The sequence below is a fragment of the Erythranthe guttata genome, chromosome 14 (genome assembly GCF_056151865.1).
Source record: "Erythranthe guttata isolate IM_541 chromosome 14, IM_541, whole genome shotgun sequence".
Classification (NCBI taxonomy): Eukaryota; Viridiplantae; Streptophyta; class Magnoliopsida; order Lamiales; family Phrymaceae; genus Erythranthe; species Erythranthe guttata.
Window position 1 is genome coordinate 23,547,939 of NC_142546.1, and position 18,554 is coordinate 23,566,492.

Below are 18,554 nucleotides of genomic sequence, written 5' to 3' on the forward strand. Positions count from 1 at the left end.
ATTACATAACCCGACGCACAAATGCGCGCCACGTGTTACCCTTTCATTCGAATTTTAGCTGTCGATTCTTCGAATTTGACAATCATGGGCTTGTAAGACAATTGTAATAATGGGCCTAATTTTGCAGTAAATGAAACCCAATTATGTTTTGGGCTTATTGAATTTTGAGTTTAATTTTGGACTGTTAACCCAAAACTCAACCTTATTATTCATGACACAAAAGTGAATTTGTGGGGAAAAAAAAAGGAACGACAATCAAATAAATAAGTTTGAGATGAGTTCAAATTTATTACAATGACTCGAGTTTTATTTAATCATTTAAAATTCGTTACAGAATACGATTAGCCCGAAAAACCACCTCAACCGTACTCAGTTTCTTTACAACTGCGGTGGAAGCGGAGACACTAGGTCCTTGAATGTGGTTAAGCTGCTAAAAAGGGAGAGTCGGACTGACACCGAAATTAGCACTTTAACAATCAAGTTAGTAGGGAATGATAGGTATTTTAAGGATGGATTTGTGTATATTTAAGAAAGAAAATGCGTTGGCCTTTATATGTATATAAATTCTTAACTTCCATAGGAGGGGTCAAGCTCCTATTTATAATCCTCGAGCTTGGATCTCAATAGTTTATGAAAATCGGGGCGAGGTATACTTGCCGCCGCTTCAGTCGCCCTTTCTACCTTTTGTCCTTCTTTTTTGGGCTACCCGAGTCATCATTCTCATTTAATCAGCCGTGCGCCGTTTGTTATGATTTCTCGGTGGGTAGTTTTTTCGCACGTCCCCTAGGCTTTCCCACCCTTTTCCGGCTGTCACTAGTCATTCTGATATCAAATGCTGGTGCTCGTGTATTTAATGCGCCGACGTGTGCATATGATGCGTCCCCTGGACCGAGCTATCGCGTCGTCTCTCCGAACACCATATACCCATTCGGCCCTCGGCAACTTGTTCCCCTCGTCTTTTGGGCTGTACCTCTTGATGGGCCTTAGTGGGCTTCGCCTCATGGGCCACATCCTTGTCCGAATCAGTATAAAATAATTCCAACAAGATCAATGAATTATGTTATTAATTTCATCAATATTGGCTAGGGTAAAGTTTACGTACCAAATGTTTCAAGTTTATTAAAATTTGATTTCCTTAAGCTTCTAAACATAAAATACAATCTTATTGTAAATTATGATTCCCCTCACAGATTACAAATCATGTGCTAATGACCTAATAATAGATTAATTTAAATTTATTATTATAATTAATTATTTTTAATGACATAATAATTGCCTAACCTAACACAAGGCTGAACAATTATAGAATACAGAGTAATTTAATTTTATCATTCGCCTTATAAGAAGCGAACTAACAACTTCTTGATAACTTTTATTAATTCCTGAAAAATAATATTTATTTAGAAAGCAATCACTCATTTAATCAAAATATATCATTCATTCTAGATATTAATTAATGTGGAATATGATTCGAATATATATTAGGTCAGATAAATCATGATTTGGTGCTCGAAATATCACCTAGTGGTTGACCTATACATTAACAAAACACGCATTACTGGTTAAGTGCTTTTCTCGTCAAGATCTTTTGTAAAATAAATAATGGAAAAACTTTTAATAAAATAACACAATCTCCCTAAGCTAATGTCAAATTACGAAAACCCCCATCTTATTTGGGTAATTACAATCACCCCCTCAACTATGAATCTTCTCACATGTTCATCCTTATGGTGTCAAATTCGATATGATATTCTAGATTCTATGAAATGTTCTCTAGTTTGTACTCGTTTTGTAGAAAAATGCAGTTTCTGAAGCACCACAATCTGATATTTACAAGTCAGGAGACGCATTTTATGATCATCTTGTTTTAAAAATGTTGAGCTCGAATGGAGTAAAACATGTACAAACTGGTGAATATTTTACATAAACAAAAGATTTCATTAAATTTGACACTGCAAGAGAAGACGTGTAAGAAGATTCGTAGTTGAGGGGTGATTGTAATTATCCAAACATTAGTAATTTTTTTCGTAATTTAATCTTCATCTTAAAAGATTGCAAATTAAAAACAAAAAAAAAAAAAAGAAAAAAACCATAATTGGAAAAACATTGAAAATCTGTCACAACTATTGTGAATGAAAAGTATTGGAAATAGGTAGGGCAACAACTATGAGTAATTAATTAGTAGCACATGAAAAATGAAGAATACGACAGTTTTCACATGTGAGAAAATCGAGTTGTATCTGTGAACGGCACGTGCAAAGGCAAGACGTGTGTGTGACCAATAATGGTTTGCTTGTCACTAATCAAACTTCCTACATTTGTTTGATGTTTCTCATATTACCAATTTCTCATGTGAGCTTATCACCATAATCTGTATTTCTTTCACTTTTGTTTTTATTTGAATAATACGAACAACTTTACACACACATATACATACAGAAGTTGAATTGTACGTTTTATTACAGAAAGAGACAAACCCTTTGCAAATGGAAGGTGTATAAGTGGCCACGCTTGCAAGTCACTATTTAATTGTAATTCTAATCATAGTCGAATGAGGTGGGGTTAGACAAGTCCCTACTACTTTATTGCTTTTAAATCACGAGCACGAGGGAATTGTAATTTAATGCTAAGTTGGATGAAAGTAGAGACCGATTTAATCGACATGTTTTAACTTTCATAAAATCTAAACTCGATCATGTGTTAGACTCGATCATGGGTTAGACGATTATTGATAATGAATTAGTGGTTCACGTTTAACTTGTGTAGAAAGTGGACGCATTTCGAAGTCTATAAATATCAGTCCACATTAGAAGAAAAAAAACGAGAGCTTTTGAAAAGAGAAGAAAATAGATTTGAGCTACTTCTATATATGTCTTTTAGGATAGTAGTTACTAATCTTGAGTGTATAATTTGTAAGTCAATCGAACTTTTAGTTTGCATCAATCTAGACTCGACTGTACAAAGGATATGTGTTCGCCTCTGAAGATATTTCACAAGTATTTACTTCTAAATAATAAATTCTGGTTTTCTGCATATTATGTTCAGCGTTACCACACCTTACGTAACATCTCTATTTTCATTAAATTGTCAACAAATTCGAAACCATTGATTCTTCCATAGGATTCGGGAATACAATTATATTAGGTGAAGGGGCAAAATTGTGAATAAAATAAAAGTTGTATAATTTGAAGTGACAAGGATTTAGGAGACCAAAACCAAACCAAACAAACACAATACATATTAAATCTGATACTTGTCACTACAGTAGAAGAAAGAAAAAAGGTTCCTATATTTAAAAGGAAAAACAAATTATATTTAATTTAGCAGCAAACCAAACCTGATAATGGGAAAATACTGTATTGGTGTATGAGTCATCCTTCTCTCTTTTTTTTTTCTTTTTCTTTTTTTTACTTTTTTGTTACCCAAGATCAAAACCGGAGGCGAATATACAAAGCTCTTTAACGAAAGCACAAGTACTTTATATTTACAATTTTGACCCTCCCCTCATTCTTTTCTCAGATATTCCATAATTGCCACTGGCATGTATTTTGTCCTTTTGTGAATGTGGATTGTTGTCAGGGTATGGGGAGGCATGTGAGAGTGTAAGAAAAGGACAGATCAAATGTCCTTTAATTTGCAGCGGCGTTGCCGGATCTTGGCTGCCTTAGAAGCTCAATCAGTGCTTCCGCCTGTCCAACACACCACCCACACGTATGTAAGTTATTATTAATATTAATAAATTAAATATATAAACAACCATGTTACTAATTATTATCTGCCATGTTCTTTTCAAATTAAAAAATAAAAAATCTGCGATTTCAATTTTATTCTTTAAAATTATGGCAATTCATGGTATTAAATTTCAGGTTGCATTTTTCAAAACTCAATCTAAAACATGTACTTGCAGTTCAGACTCTATAAATATAACTAATATGCCACAGCAAATGTCTTACTGTAGTAACAAAGTAACAACTCAAATTAGTAAGAACCGACAAAGTCAAAAGTCTATATATATGTATATATGTAATATAATTTTATAAATAATCATAAACATAGGATCAAGCCTATATTTAATTTTGGTCAGTTTGTTAATACATTAAAGTAAAAAGGAAAAAAAATTAAAAAAATAAGGAGACTTTTTCAAGAAAGTAGAGAAAGTAAAAGCCTTAAGCCTGGTCAAATACATGCAATTTTCAGACTCAAGGTTGAATATTCACTTATTGTTTTGGCCACTTCAGCCTGGTCAATATATATTAATATTTGCTATCTACAATTAAAACTCTAATAAAGTAATAAAGTCGGGACCGACCAAATTCTATTAATTTAGCGAAATATTACTTAACGATATATTATTTAACAATTTGTCGTCAAGTTGGGACTAGGAAAACATATATTATTTAAACCAGGTTATTAATTTATAACATCTGTAGGTATAGTAGTGGCAATCGTCAATTTCATCGGAATGTATTGTGTTACTTGTCATTCTACTCTAGAACAGCAATATAAGTTAATATAACAATCTACTAGACATTGTATAATTTCGACCAACTCAAATATACAAATCATACATAATTTTTATTACAAAAGAAGATTTTTTTTTTTTACTTGCACGACTTGATTAGTTTATAAGGAAGTCTACACTTAAAACATGATTATAAGGTCAAGATTGTCCATCGCCCCTTGTAAACTAATAAACTTATCACCAACACTTTATATATGACCATAACTTTATTTAACAAAAAAATAAATTAAAGTGTATGTCAACTTTCGTGTTGTTCAATTAATAATTAATAATCAGGTGACTAATACTTGTAAGTGTTCCATCCTACCACCCTACAACGTTAACAAACTAACCACCCATATTAATTTTCTTAATTATTGATCACACAGCTTTGAATTACCTAGTAGAGTCATTAGCAATCCTAAGAGCATTTTAACCAATAACTAATAATCAAATTAGCAGGCGCATATTTTAATATTTATAATTTCATCCTAGGGTTAAATTTGTGAGGGTATATAGTAACTAATGTGGAATTCAGTTAGAGGATGATTACCTTTTGTTTGGCGCGACTGGTACCGGTTTGAGTCAAGGCCACCAAGGGGGGAATGGCTCCTTCGCGGGCCACCATAGTACGGTAGGCCAAGCAATCCTCACACAGCTGCAGCAGAATCGCCACCGCAATCTCCTTCTGCCGGTGGGTGCCCACCTCCACTATCTCAACCAGCACCGGAATACCGCCTTCCTCCACCAGCGCCGCCCTCGCCTCCGGGAGCGACACCAACAAGCTCAACACGAAGGCCGATTTGTCGACCATGTTCGACCCCAAATCCGCCATCATCTCCACCACCGGCTTCATTACCCCGGCCTGCACCGCCTTGACCTTATTCTCCCTCACCGAGCACAGCGAGTACAGAGCGGTGCACGCGTCTTTCTTCCCGCGGATATTGCCGCTCTCTAGGAGGCTCACCAGGGGGGCAATCGCCCCCGACCGGCCGATCACGGTTTTGTTCTCCTCGATTTGGGAGAGACGGAGGAGGGCGCAGGCGGCGTTCTCCCTGGCGGTGGAGGTGCCGACTCTGAGGGCGCGGACCAAGGGTTTGATTGCGCCGGAGTAGGCGATTTCCTCCTTGTTCTCGTCGCACAGCGACAGATTCAAAATCGCGGTGACGCCGTACTCCTGGAGCTGAGGGTCGTTAGACGAGACAATCGAAACCAGCGGCTTGATTGCTCCGGCTCTGGCGATTCTGATTCGGTTATCCGGTTTGTTCTTAGCGAGGAGGCGTAGTTCCATCGCCGCCTGCTTCTGTTCATCGATATTGTCGGAATCGAGGTCGGAGACGAGCTGGGAGATGAGCTCGTCGGAGTTATCGGAGGCGCAGGCAAGGAAGAGGCGGCGGCTCTGGGAAGAGGCGGTGGGGAATTCGCCGGATCTATCGCTGTTGCAGTCGCTGAAGGCGGAGGAGGAATCGTCGGTGATTCCGAGATCGCTGAATTTGCGGCCCATGTAAGTGAAGCCGCCCGATTGAACTGATTCAGTATCCATGAGAAATTAAATTAGGCGGTGATCATATCCGATAATCGGGGACCGATTAATTGGTTTAGGGTTGACTTTTGGAATGGAGGCGGATAATTTAATTTAGGGAATGGGAAACGACGGCGTTTGTACAGGAGCTAGCTTATAGCTGATAGGGGGGTCTATGAAAAATTTGAAGTGAGAAAGAAAGGAAGAATATAAATGGGGAGAGAGAGAGAAGAGTGTGGGTTGGAGGTGAAGAGAGGACACGTGGAGGCCTGTACGGGTATCCCAGTCGGGACAGCACGTGTGAGGTGTCTCTAACTTTTAACGCGTGCGGAGAAGGTTCGGCATTCGATGGAGCCTCTGCCACATTTGTTTTTTCCTTTTTCCCCCCTCTTTTCCTCTTTTTTTTTTTTTTTTTTTTTTATTAAAGATTATACACCAATCTTTTTCAAAAATAATATTTTCTCTGTCACATTATTTTAAGTGAAAGGTAGGGCATCGTTATGGTGAATTTAGCCCCCCAACTATATGAATTGAGCCCCTTAATGCCTCGTTTTGTTGCGAACATAAGATTAGCCAATGTAAGATTAAATAGTCTAATAAAACTCAATTGTTTTATTAGAGCTAGCAAGGTCCAACAAAAAAACATACTTAGAAGGCAAGATAATCTATGATAATATAATATTTACGGGTAGACCCGGCAAATTATTGAAATACCAAACATCAAACAAAGTCCAACTATTTAATTAATCATGGCTAATCTTCCCAACCAAATGAGGCAAAACTATAAGAAAATACATAATTCGTCTCTTCAAGACTGCAACTAGAAAATGATTGCATATACAATAGAGAGTCGATAAATTAATAACCTCATCTAAATTATATTTTTTTTTCTGATCCCCACTCGACAAAAACATACTTCGCTAAATTAATACAATTTTGTTAGTTTCAACTGTATTAATTTATAGGAATCATAATTGGGAGGGGAAGGTTGTGTACACATACATTATAAATGATTTTTATTTTCTTTAAAACAAATATTAGGAATAATAAAATGTTTGAGAAAGTTCTTGTGATCTAAGTTGAGCAGTTAAAACAGTTGTTTAACGTAATTCCATGCTTAGCACATGGCAAATTGGCAAGGAGTATCTAATTTAGCAAAGGGAACATGATAAAAAGTAGCAGTTCCCCCCACTCTTGACTTGTGACCCCCCAAATAAGACTCATTGACTGTTAAAAGTAGTCAAACAAACTTCCATGGGTCACAAAAAAAAATTTGCTCGTGTGAGAAGTGGAAAAGTATACTATCTAAAAGAAACGGAGAAAATCATAGAGAAATAAATATGAGTATCTTGGAATGTATGGTGCAAAAACTGCAAACCAACAAAAAAAAAAAAAAAGAATCTAATAAAATCAGACATCTTCAAGTTCTGAAACTTCCAAGGAAACTAAGGTTGCACGCATGCATGCACACAAAGTGGAAACTACGAAACAACTACATTTGAAGAAAACACAGACTCGCAAACCGATTTTACCGGGTAAAACCCTTTTCCATCACCGACGATGAGGGGGGGACAAGAGATTATCAAGCAAATTCATCACTTGCCCTGTATATTCAGTTAACACACTATGTACACGTAGAAGAGAAGTAGAAAGCAGAGGACCAAGAAATAAGATTAAACCTTAATCACTCCAGTTATCCTGATCATCTGTTGCAGCAGCCTTACCATTCTTCCCTCCCCCCTGCAAATTATTTACCGAAATAAATTTTCAGACTCCAGTTTGTATACTCTGTAAAGTACCGCAACATAAGGGTTCGGTTTTAAAAAGAGTACCGATTCATCAGATACGAATTTGGGTGGGGACCACACGAGAATTTGCCTATCATTACCACCAGTGTATAACTCCTATCAATAAGGAATAAAAAAGATCACTCCGTTAGTCGCCTCAAAAGTCATTTTGAAATGTAAAATGAACGTGTCAAGTATCCGAAGAATGCAAAACATAAATATCTAGAGAGAGAGAGAAAGAGAGAGAGGGAGAACCTGATCTAATGCATTGTAGCAACAGCAGTTGACATTTTCATAGTGGCCACGAAAAGTGGACTTTGTTTGGCCAGACCAAATATCAAAGACCTAAGAGATTCAGAAAGATGAATTATGCAGCTGGTCGTGGAAATTGAAAAGATTTAACGAAAGAATAGAGACAATGTACTACTTTCGTAATGGCCATGCATGGAACAAAAGCAAGAGTAGAATCCTGGGTCACAGCCATTTGTATAGCCTTGCTGCTTTGTAAACGAGTGGTTTCGAAGTTTATAAGTGTATTGCATCCAGATTCTATGTCCCATAATCTCAATCTTGAATCAGAACCTGAAAATCAAAGTGCATAAAAAACTTAAATAACCTTAAATAATAAATAATAAATAATAAATAATAAATTTGGCTTAAATGCAGCAAATTCAACCTGCACTTAGAAGATACATGCCGTCTCCAGTCACTTTTAATCCAGTTACAACACCATAATGGGCTGTGGCGCGATCATGACTTGATAACATTCCAGGATGTGATCTCTGCTTTGCAGTTTTAACTTGACTAGAAATCCTACCAACAGTATGGGGTTTTAAAGCACTTCCATTAGCTGATTTTCTTTGATGTGCTCGGACTTTTGCGGATGAACTTTGGCTTGCCGGTGAAGATTTCTGCAGGTTCAACAAGATTACCAGGATTTAACATTTTGCCAACACAATAATCTGTTTGTATAGCATATAGTTTTTGGAAAAGATAAATTTGGATGCCTTAAGCATGCATAATAATATTCCAATCGAAGTCCAGAAAAAGAGATAAGGTGCAAAAATGATTGTTTGGACTCAATTAAAGCATATAGAATTATATCTTGAACATTGTTGTTTTAGACTAATCTTACGAGATTGGTGACCTTATTTGTGGTTGGACGCAAAAGGAGAGGTTGACGTCTTCCAAACTGAGAGCAGGATTGATCCAAGACACGGAAACATCCAGCTCGCCTGATGTCCCAAAAACGTATGGCACCGTCACATCCTCCAGTTATCAAAACCCACTCACTAGATGTAGACCACTCCAATGACATTACCCCATCTGTTATAACAATCAAAGATAATAAAGATGCTACACATGCCAGCACATGAATGCATTGCCACAAGTTTTATGCAAAATAATAAATTATAGTAGCAAATAACAAAAGGTAGACAAAAGGAGAGAACTTAGCCCCTAATGAACAATTGTAAAGCTGGACTCTATATTAAATTGAAAGAATGTAAAAGAAAGAGGAAGAACACAATGAGAGGGAAAACAAAAGGAAAACAAAAAACATCTCATGTAACCTATAACCTACACCGAAAATTAATGAAACCTATGTAAATATCTCATGTAATACCAGAACCAAAGAAGTTTTTTCACTAATGACTTCTCTTTATTACGAAGGCATGCTATGTGTTTCTTGATTACCTTGTGCTTTCCAAGTAATTTGGGTAGATTTTCATTATAAAGAAAAGTGTACTTTATAAGCATATATGCAACTTTCCGTTTCTAAGTTATAATGAGCGGTCCAGGAGGTAACATACAACATTGGTAATGTTTGCTAGCTATAGATTACCATTTAAAATTCCATATATAGACGAACATGGTTACAAAGTATCGAAAGAAGTAAATGCAAACTGTATCCATAAACACTAGAAAACAAGTTACATGCAAGCAATGCATCATTATTAGCATACCACGATGACCAGACAAAGTGTGAGCAAAAGCTCCAGAGGCAATATCACATAGTCGAACTTGGACATCTTCAGTTCCAGCAGCAACTAACATGTGAGATCTTGCTATTGAAGACATAGCAGTTCTATAAACCTTCCCAGGCATTTTAAAGTTCATCACAACCTGCATTAAAAAAATAAAAAATCAGAATTATTAAAATTGCAGAAACTTTAAGAACATAATTTTTTTAAACCGGTAGAGAAATTAATTACTTGTGTGGTATTTGTATCCCAAACATTGATGTGATGATCATACGAACCAGTGACAAACAACCCCGTGTCAATTGGATACCAGATGGCTGACGATATGGCATATTTATGGCCATGCTCATGTTGCTTGTTCAAGACAAACAAGGGCTTGTGCTTTGCAATTAGGTTGCGTTCGTCGTGATCTGTTGCACGCTGAATATCATAAACCGCAACACTTGCATCTGATGCACCAGCCAGTAGATATCGGCTCTCGGTCAAATCGACCTGCAATTGAAATCACGAGCCCAGATAATTATTATTTCAGATAACCTTACAGTGCAATGAACAAAAAATCTTTTGACTGAATAGACAACATAGAGCAGCATCGGTTGGATACAATTATACAAGTACAGAAACTCAAGCTAAAATATATCAACAACATCCTAACTAGTAAATTCAATTTCAGCTGAGTGTTACGATATCCCACCTCATGTCTCTCCACTTCTTTTCAAGTGGAGGCTCAAATCAAATCGAAAAAACAATTAAAAAAAAATCAGCTCCCAAATTTAATTGCCAACCAGAAACTATACGGCAAGATGATTAACAAGTACGGGTAGTCCAAATCATGGAGAAGAAACTGCCCAACCAGAAATAACCATGCTCATAGCTTTAGATTTTTATAAATATCATACTAGAATTGATCCCCATGCAATCATCAGTTCAAACTTACATTGGCGGCGCAAATTCAGCATCCATGGTCACTTTCCCCTATATTGTTAACCATAAATCACCAATTATGCATTTATCAAACAAAGCAAAAAATGTTCAACAGGTAAAATAGCATAGAACAACTAAACCCGCACAAAATTCAGAATACCTAAACAGAGTTCAATAACAGCATCAACAAAAACACACACACAGAAATCTACAAATTGAATGGAGAACGGCGAGATAAAAAGTAAACCTGAAGGGAGTTGACGGAGCCGCGGTGAGAGGAGAGGATTTCCTTGTAATTGGAAAGCTGGATGGACGAAACACGAGATTTGGAAATGCGACTACTGAACAAATTAGGGCGAACGTTCCCGAACTCTCTCTCTTTAATCTCCTTCCACATCGTCCTCGCATCTTTGATCTTTCTCCACCCCCACACCACTCCAATTACTCCGCCTCCGATTTTTCGACTTAAACCGAGATGTGAACACAAACTATGGATAATAGATATAGATATGGTGGGATTGACTGATATTTTACTAATTACGATTTGGTGTCTCCTTTCTCTGTCACAGTTCCAGCACAACTCGTTCGTCTTCCTTGCGGAGATGAATTGCAAGTGGTTGTGTGCTTCTGTCTGTCTGTATGTGGAAAAATCTCGGGCCCAATTTTAACGAATCAATAAAAATAAAAGCCCAATATAAAACGCGGGCTTAGCCCTAATATATAATTGGGGCGTGCCGCGTGTGTGAAGGCCCAATATAAAATACGGGCTAAGCCCAATATAAAATTGGGCCGTACCGCCTGTGTGAAGGCGTAATATGATATGCGGGATTGCCCAATGTACAACTGGGATGTGCCACGTGTTTGAAGGGCGCAAAAAATACGGGCTTAGCCCAGTGTTCAATTGGGCGGTGCTGCCTGTGTGAAGGCCCAGTATAAAATGTGGGCTTAGCCCAATATGCAATTGGGTCGTGCCCCGTGTATGAAGGCCCAATATAAAACGCGAGCTTAACGGCTTTTTGGTATTTTTGTACCAATGTATAGTTGATGGCTAACACATCATAAAAAAATACAAAAAATTAAAAAATAAAAAATTGAAAAATCCAATAGTTCAACTTCTTCAAGAAATATAATTTGAACTTTATAAATAACAAATACTCTTAATATTTGAAAGACATCAATGTTCTTATAATTATAAACAAGAACACAAAATGCACATCCAAAATAGCAACATCAATCCAATAATAATAATAATAATAATAATAATAATAATAATAACAACAACAACAATAGTTGCTTGCTATCCAATAAAACTATTTAAAAAAAAAAAATTGGATCTTTCTCTAAAAAATTCATCACTGCACAATGGGATTAAGAGTTCATGTAGCTGAATGCAGTTGACAGCTCCCTCCTGCAAAATATGAGCAACAGAAGACGATAGTTATATTCCTCACTAACCCCCCCCCCCCCCCCCCCCCCCCCCCATCAGTCACAGATCCTATCTTTCAGATAAGTAATTAGAACAGAAATTAAATTTCCAACACAGTATTCCCCATTGGATAAAGAGCTGCTATATACAAAGTATAAAAGGAAAAATGATACAATAATGGAAATCTAATGGTGTAAGTAACAAGTGACCTAGAATCCAATACTTTAAATTAATATTGCTAACTCCGCAATCTTTTCCGTTGACTACCTTCTTCAGTTGAGTCCTGCGCATGTAAAGTAATACGAGGGTTCATGTTTATCTTTGTGATTCTAAAAATGATCTGAATAAGGATATTAATAAGATGTATCAAAGAGAGAATTACTGGAAAGAAAGAAAAAAACGAACCTCTTCATCCTTTTTATTATTTTCAGATGATACCGCATGGGAGTCGGACATACATTTAGCATGCACAATAGGACCTAACTGCGACCTGTCCATTCCGACAGTTGCGCCAGTCGGTGCATGCATGTATACAGCCCCCTTGTACATCCATTCTTCCAGGTCATCACTGTAATAATCCTCAAACGGCTCTCCACATAATGCGCAAGAATTCTGGTCTTCATCAGCAGGAACAGCCATTTCTTCGTCTTCCTCCTTCTCCGCACTGTTCTCAGCAGGCATAAAACCAGGAACTGCCTCGGTTCCCATTGCCTCTGTGCCACTTAGCCACATGGCAGCATTCACAAACCACTTGGGTGAAGGCTTTGCCTTTCGGTTTCTTAATGTCCTGTTCTTGTTCACATGCCAATCCATATGGCTACTGTGCTCTTCTTGGCTTTTAAATCGAAGCCCGCAGGTTTTGCACTGTCTGGGGAGTTCGGCGTACAAAGACGTTATAGCCGATTCGTGTCGCACCTTGAGAATATCCGGATCGAACTCCACTCCAACAGAATCCTATGCATTTTACAATAACAAATTAAAGAATATTTCACCTCAATTAGATACAATGGAGGAAATAAACGCATACCTGATTTGATAACGATATCAATCCTTGGGCCATTAAGGAATTAATTAAACCCGAAAGTGCCGGCCCAGCTGGTGGGTTTTGGGCAACTTGATTAGCATTTGAACCAATAGGTAATGGCTGAGCTGTTCCAGGAAAAGGACCTCTCGGTAGAGACTGTAAGGTTGGCCGAGGTACATGAAAAGATGGAAAGCCTGGAACTAGATTAGACGAAGTAGTGCCACTTGGACCAAAGTATCTATAATTCATAGGTGGTACAGATGCATTTGAAGGAATATGTTCCGAATAAGGTGAGGGTAGATACAAATTTGGCTGTGCAGTATGTTGCAGATTTGCAGGAACTGGTCCAGGGCGAATACTCGAAATATGAGGCAAATTCGCCTGTGACCTACCCAATTGCTGCTCAGAATGAAGTTGGTCAACAGCATTGTTCATACCGAATTGACCCCTGATTTGCATTTGGGAGGGGAGAGCAGAGAGTGAGGGCCGAATGTGTGAATTCTGAAACTTTGAAGGATGCCATGCCTTTGTTAAAGGAGCTGCTGCATCAGCTGATTGAATCTCAGGAGCTGTCGAGTCATAGGGCAGACGAAACTTCCCATCTGTATTTGAGAAATTGCCCGTTACTGCCGGATTTAGTTCACCACCAGTTAAAAAGTTTCTATTTTCAGCAAAAGAACCACCACCTCCTTTCGCGTTAAAATGGCTCTGAGACTGCTGATGTGGCAACATCAAGGATTCTCGAAGATTTGGCGCAATCTTGTCACTTGATCCACGACCGGACTGTGAAAAAGCACAAAGGCAAACATGATGGTTGATATTTTTAAACATTCAAATAGTACATCACTCCTCGAATGACTACAGGTTGAGGTTTTGCATATATGTGGTGTTATAGTCCAATACTAGAATGAAGGGTTCGACTTTTTCCCTCAAATTTGTTTTAATAGTCTTGAAATATGTTGCAGATTCTGATCAGGTCAGCTGAAGCTCATATTACAATGTGTAAACATTTACGGATAAATAAATATACTAAATGACAAATAATAACTTATCAGATATGATGATGCTCAACTAGAAATGAAAATACAACTAACAAGGATTAAATATATCACACACATCCAAATTTGATCAAAGGACTGAGAGCAGAAAATAAATTTCCTAAAGATGAATAAGGAAACATACATTGGTATGAGAAACATCGTCGATCATGGACGAATTAGAAACGGAAGCAAACTGAGCCTTGGACAAGTTGCCTCTGTTTGCAATAAAGTTGTGTCTCCCACCAGGAGGGGGCAGAGATGAAGCAGGGGTCATATCTTCCCAGTCAAATTCTTCCTCTTCGGTATTTTGCCATGTCCTGAGAGCCATTTTTTCGTCAGCACCATACAAGTCCAGCTCCTCTGCTGTATTATGTTTACGGTTCAAATTTTTTTCTCTCTCATCAATTCCATAAGCACTAATCAAAGCTCTCGGTCCTCGAAGATCAACACCACTGCTATTATTATTATATGCTGCAGATGCTTTGAGCTGTTGACTGGAACTGCCCTGCCAGTTTCTTGTTCGCCATTCACTCGTCTCATCCTCTCTACCAATTAGAGTGACTCTCTTCGGAGAATTATCCGTACTAAAATCCTCAAGTGAAGGTGATATAGGACCCGCAGGGCCAATTCTATAAGGAGAGGAGGAACCAGTGATCCTGGCAGCTGATGGCAGGGATCTTTTTACAGCACGAAGACCAGAAGTTGTCATGCCTGCACGACCAGATGAGCTTACTCCTTCAGTTCCAAACTGCAAATTGAATAGCTTGGTATTATGAGAAACATAGTCGGTATGCCCCAAGGCAGGTTCCTAATAAGATTGTTTCAGCAGTTAAAGTGTCCATCAACTGATACGTTGTATAAATCTCATAAGTGCACTAGTAAACATAGATTTTCAGTTTTCGTAATAGTTCATCAACATATGTTAGGTTTTAGCTAATCGCACATTCAAAGTGCTAAAGAACTCCAAAATAAAAGTGCATAATAATCCAATTTCTGAAAATGAAAAATTGCAATGCTGTAATATCCAAAGAAACACCATATGTAGCATGAAAATGGAACGATGTATAAACTTGAACAATATGAACACATGATAGAGAATGGAAGTAAAAAAATAACTATGATTTCAGTAAAGCTTACAGTATCTACAGTTGACTGTCCAAAAGGACGCTGTCCTTCCAAATATTTTGGATTTACATGTATATACTGTGTTTGGCGAGGAGACTCAGAAGCTCTTGTAGAAGTCAAGCCAGACGATTGACCATCTACAGAAGGGGGGAGCCGCAATTGTACCTCAATCTTTTGAAGTACTGGTACCGGGAAATATCTGTCAGGGCCCCACGTACCAAAAAGGCGACGCATTGGCTGGTGCATACTGGGGGGTACTTGTGCATATGCCTCACAGAAAACCTTTTGAAACCATATGAAAGCAATAACAGGCATATTAAAACCACGATAATCAAGCTATGATGCAACAATGTGCAAAGAGTTGAAGCTCAAAATGTATTCAAATAATTCTCACCTCAGGCAAGCGCGCAGAGAAGTGTTTAATATAGTCCTTGCCTATGTTCTTGACGATGCTGTCCAAAAGGTAAAAAGAAGGCAGTTTTTGATCAACGGGAGCCTGGAAAACACAATTATCAGAAGTTGGAAAAATCAAACATAGAACTTTTAACCCAAGTAAATCATTTAATCAACAATTAGATGCTCATATGCCAATATCAGCAAAAGAGAAACAATATAAAAAAGAACAAGCATAACTGATAACAGCACAATTAAACAACAAAAATGTTGAACCCTTAATGGGGAAAAAAGAAAAGAAACGGAAGAAAAAAAAAAGACATTGTCTTTGAGATTACAGACAAAGGAAACAATGATAAGATTGGCATTTTTTTTTTTATAGAAAAACAATATTAGCAGCTATGGAAAAGCTTCAGGAAGAACACATGCTCTTGTCTCCTCGATGTCAACCATTGAGTACCAAATATGTAAAGCATCACAAAGCCACAAAATATTATAATCAGGGTAGACAATTCAAAAGAATTGTATGAGAAAAGTAACAACAAAATCAAAAGCTGAAGTTTAAACTATGAGCAGTCTAAACATCACATGGTCAAGCATTCACAAAAAGGAATAGAAACCATTTCATATATCACATATCTTTAGAGAAGAAGAGGAAAACGAATTCAGGTTCTGGCCAATAAATTTAGTAGGGAAAGGCATTTAGTTATAATCCGTAGGATAAAGTAAAGTACTGAAGGCATTTAGTGTTCTGCTTTTCTTCTATTCGTTCTTTAGTGTCAATGACTATAATGCCACCTATAACAGAGACCAAACAGTCAAGCCAACATATAAACTTTTGCCAAGAGTCATTTGCAAGAAATTCTGAAGAAACATAACCAACAGGATACAGCAACAAATATGATACCCGACCAAGTACAACGGCAAAACAAGAGTCAGCCTATCTATAGTCAAATGACACAAAAACAAAGATTTACATATAAAAGAAAGAATCAAGAACAACATTGATTCATATGTGCTTCATAACCAAAGCCATCTCTTTTGATTTCAATATTCCACTTCCACAAACCTTGTTTTTCCTTGAGAGAGATTTCAACTTAAGAGATTCAAACAATATTGCATCTTTCTCAATTTAAAGAATTGCAGTAAATCAATTAATTATGTTAAATTTTGGCAGCTTGTGTGTGTTCTTTTAAATGTTAATTGAGACTTGTTTTCAGTTCCATACCCGACATATAGTTAATTTTTATGTTGCTTTAATCTGTATGATCACGAAGCATAGGGGAAAAAAAGAATAAAAAGAAAGAAAGAAAGAAAGAAATAGAATTTCAACTTCGAACGAACTTTCTGCACTACAACTCCAATTGCAACCAAAATACACTTGAAGATAACTTAATCTACAAATTACAACAACTACAATGCTGCCGACAAGTCCGAGTAGAGTAACCCTGTATATGCTATACCTCAATAATCCGAGCACAAATGGCATCGGCTATGCCCTCGCTGTGCGCAATCTGCTCTCCTGCGATTATTGTGAGATCTGTAATCACCGGCTTCAAATTAGTAGTGAGCTCCAACAACACAATCTCGTAAAGGCGGACAATTTCATCTGTGCTCAAGGGCAAAGCTGCCCCACCACCAAAAACCCTAAGCTCCTCTTCCCTCTCCTTCAGGTAGGAGGTAAATCGGTCATGGAGCGTTGGCTGCGATGGCTTAATCGCAACGCCGTCGTTCTGAATTGGCGGAGGCTTGTTGAAACTCCCGCTGCTCAGAGGCAAATTGTTCTGAAATCTCGAAGTACGGTCCATTAACAATTAAGAAAGGGGGTAATAGGGTTTTAGTGGTGGCGGAATCAAGGACGAAATCAAAATTAGGGTTTCGAACCACCGTCGTAACCCGAAGTTAATCAAATTGGTGGTGAGTGTTTTTGGCTTCGGTGGAATTACAGACGGAAAGAGAGAAACGGTAACGTAAGGGTTGGAGAAGAGACAATTAACGGTGGGATAGCGAAAAAGAAAAAGTTGACGGAAGTGTTGATTCACGGCGGAGGCGGCGGAGATAAGGGAGGACGGTGCTTCAGATCTGCGGCGAATCCACCGGTACAGAAACGGCTCGAGGGAGAGGATGGGGGCGGGGGTTTGGGAGGAGAGACGATATTGAAATATATTTTTTCTGCTTTTTCTTTGATTACAAATTACAAATATATGTAGATTTATTGGATGCGCTCTTTTTCTCTCTTTTTTAATTTTTAATTAAAATTTAATAATTAAAGAAGGTATGAAACTCTATTTGAGGTAATTTACTAATTTCCCCTTTGATGAGGTAAAATAAAATATGAGTTCTAGCATTCAAGTCCTTTTTACCTAGCTTCATAAATTTGGCCTATTTTTTTTTCGAAAATATCACACTTTTTGGATGTGTTTCTGAAATTGGCTAATTCACCATCGGTCAAGAAAAATAGAAATTTGGTCAAGACCCTTCGTTTTGACCTATGGATTAAAAATATTTAAAAAGCACATTCAAAATGTGTGCTATTTTTTTTAAAAAAAATTGGGTCTTCTAATTAACCCTAAATTTGACATTCTCAAATAATGAAAGGACATTTATTTACTCAAAAATCTATTAAATTAAAATGTACTAGACCAAAATAGGTGATATGAAGTAGAATAAAATAATTCTACAACAAAGGGACTTATATATGTTAGAGAAAATCAAAAAAGGGATTATAATGAAATACTACACAGTTAGGGGGGTCATTTATGCAAACACAAAAAATAAAGGCTGAATTATAACAATAAGGGTAAATTACAACCAACCTCTGAGGTATGGT

General features: G+C 37.4%; 3 protein-coding genes across 5 annotated transcripts; all 3 read right to left on the bottom strand.

Annotated features, from left to right (window-relative positions):
* Positions 1–3,200: 3,200 nt before the first annotated feature.
* Positions 3,201–6,246, bottom strand: LOC105959269 (ARM repeat superfamily protein). Its single transcript, XM_012983330.2, has 2 exons — positions 5,055–6,246; positions 3,201–3,689 (listed from the first exon to the last, which is right to left on the bottom strand). Exons 1-2 carry the CDS (start codon positions 6,042–6,044, stop codon positions 3,630–3,632), a joined length of 1,050 nt encoding a protein of 349 aa, XP_012838784.1. The 5' UTR covers positions 6,045–6,246; the 3' UTR covers positions 3,201–3,629.
* A 1,059-nt stretch (positions 6,247–7,305) lies between these two features.
* On the bottom strand, positions 7,306–11,393 carry ATCSA-1 (Transducin/WD40 repeat-like superfamily protein). 2 transcript variants are annotated; one of them, XM_012983331.2, is made up of 9 exons: positions 10,964–11,393; positions 10,024–10,284; positions 9,775–9,934; positions 8,946–9,136; positions 8,487–8,721; positions 8,238–8,392; positions 8,066–8,155; positions 7,856–7,927; positions 7,306–7,763 (listed from the first exon to the last, which is right to left on the bottom strand). In XM_012983331.2, the coding sequence occupies exons 1-9, from the start codon at positions 11,111–11,113 to the stop codon at positions 7,704–7,706; spliced, it is 1,374 nt and encodes a 457-aa protein (XP_012838785.2). In that variant the 5' UTR covers positions 11,114–11,393; the 3' UTR covers positions 7,306–7,703. The 2 variants fall into 2 exon arrangements, with proteins under 2 accessions (XP_012838785.2, XP_012838786.2); XM_012983332.2 differs by having other exon boundaries at positions 8,958–9,136; positions 10,964–11,349.
* An 834-nt stretch (positions 11,394–12,227) lies between these two features.
* Positions 12,228–18,043, bottom strand: PCFS4 (PCF11P-similar protein 4). 2 transcript variants are annotated; one of them, XM_088813309.1, is made up of 8 exons: positions 17,188–17,914; positions 15,726–15,827; positions 15,344–15,613; positions 14,349–14,954; positions 13,853–13,949; positions 13,170–13,768; positions 12,548–13,096; positions 12,228–12,425 (listed from the first exon to the last, which is right to left on the bottom strand). In XM_088813309.1, exons 1-8 carry the CDS (start codon positions 17,530–17,532, stop codon positions 12,381–12,383), a joined length of 2,613 nt encoding a protein of 870 aa, XP_088669435.1. In that variant the 5' UTR covers positions 17,533–17,914; the 3' UTR covers positions 12,228–12,380. The 2 variants fall into 2 exon arrangements, with proteins under 2 accessions (XP_088669435.1, XP_088669434.1); XM_088813308.1 differs by having other exon boundaries at positions 13,170–13,949; positions 17,188–18,043.
* Positions 18,044–18,554: the final 511 nt, after the last annotated feature.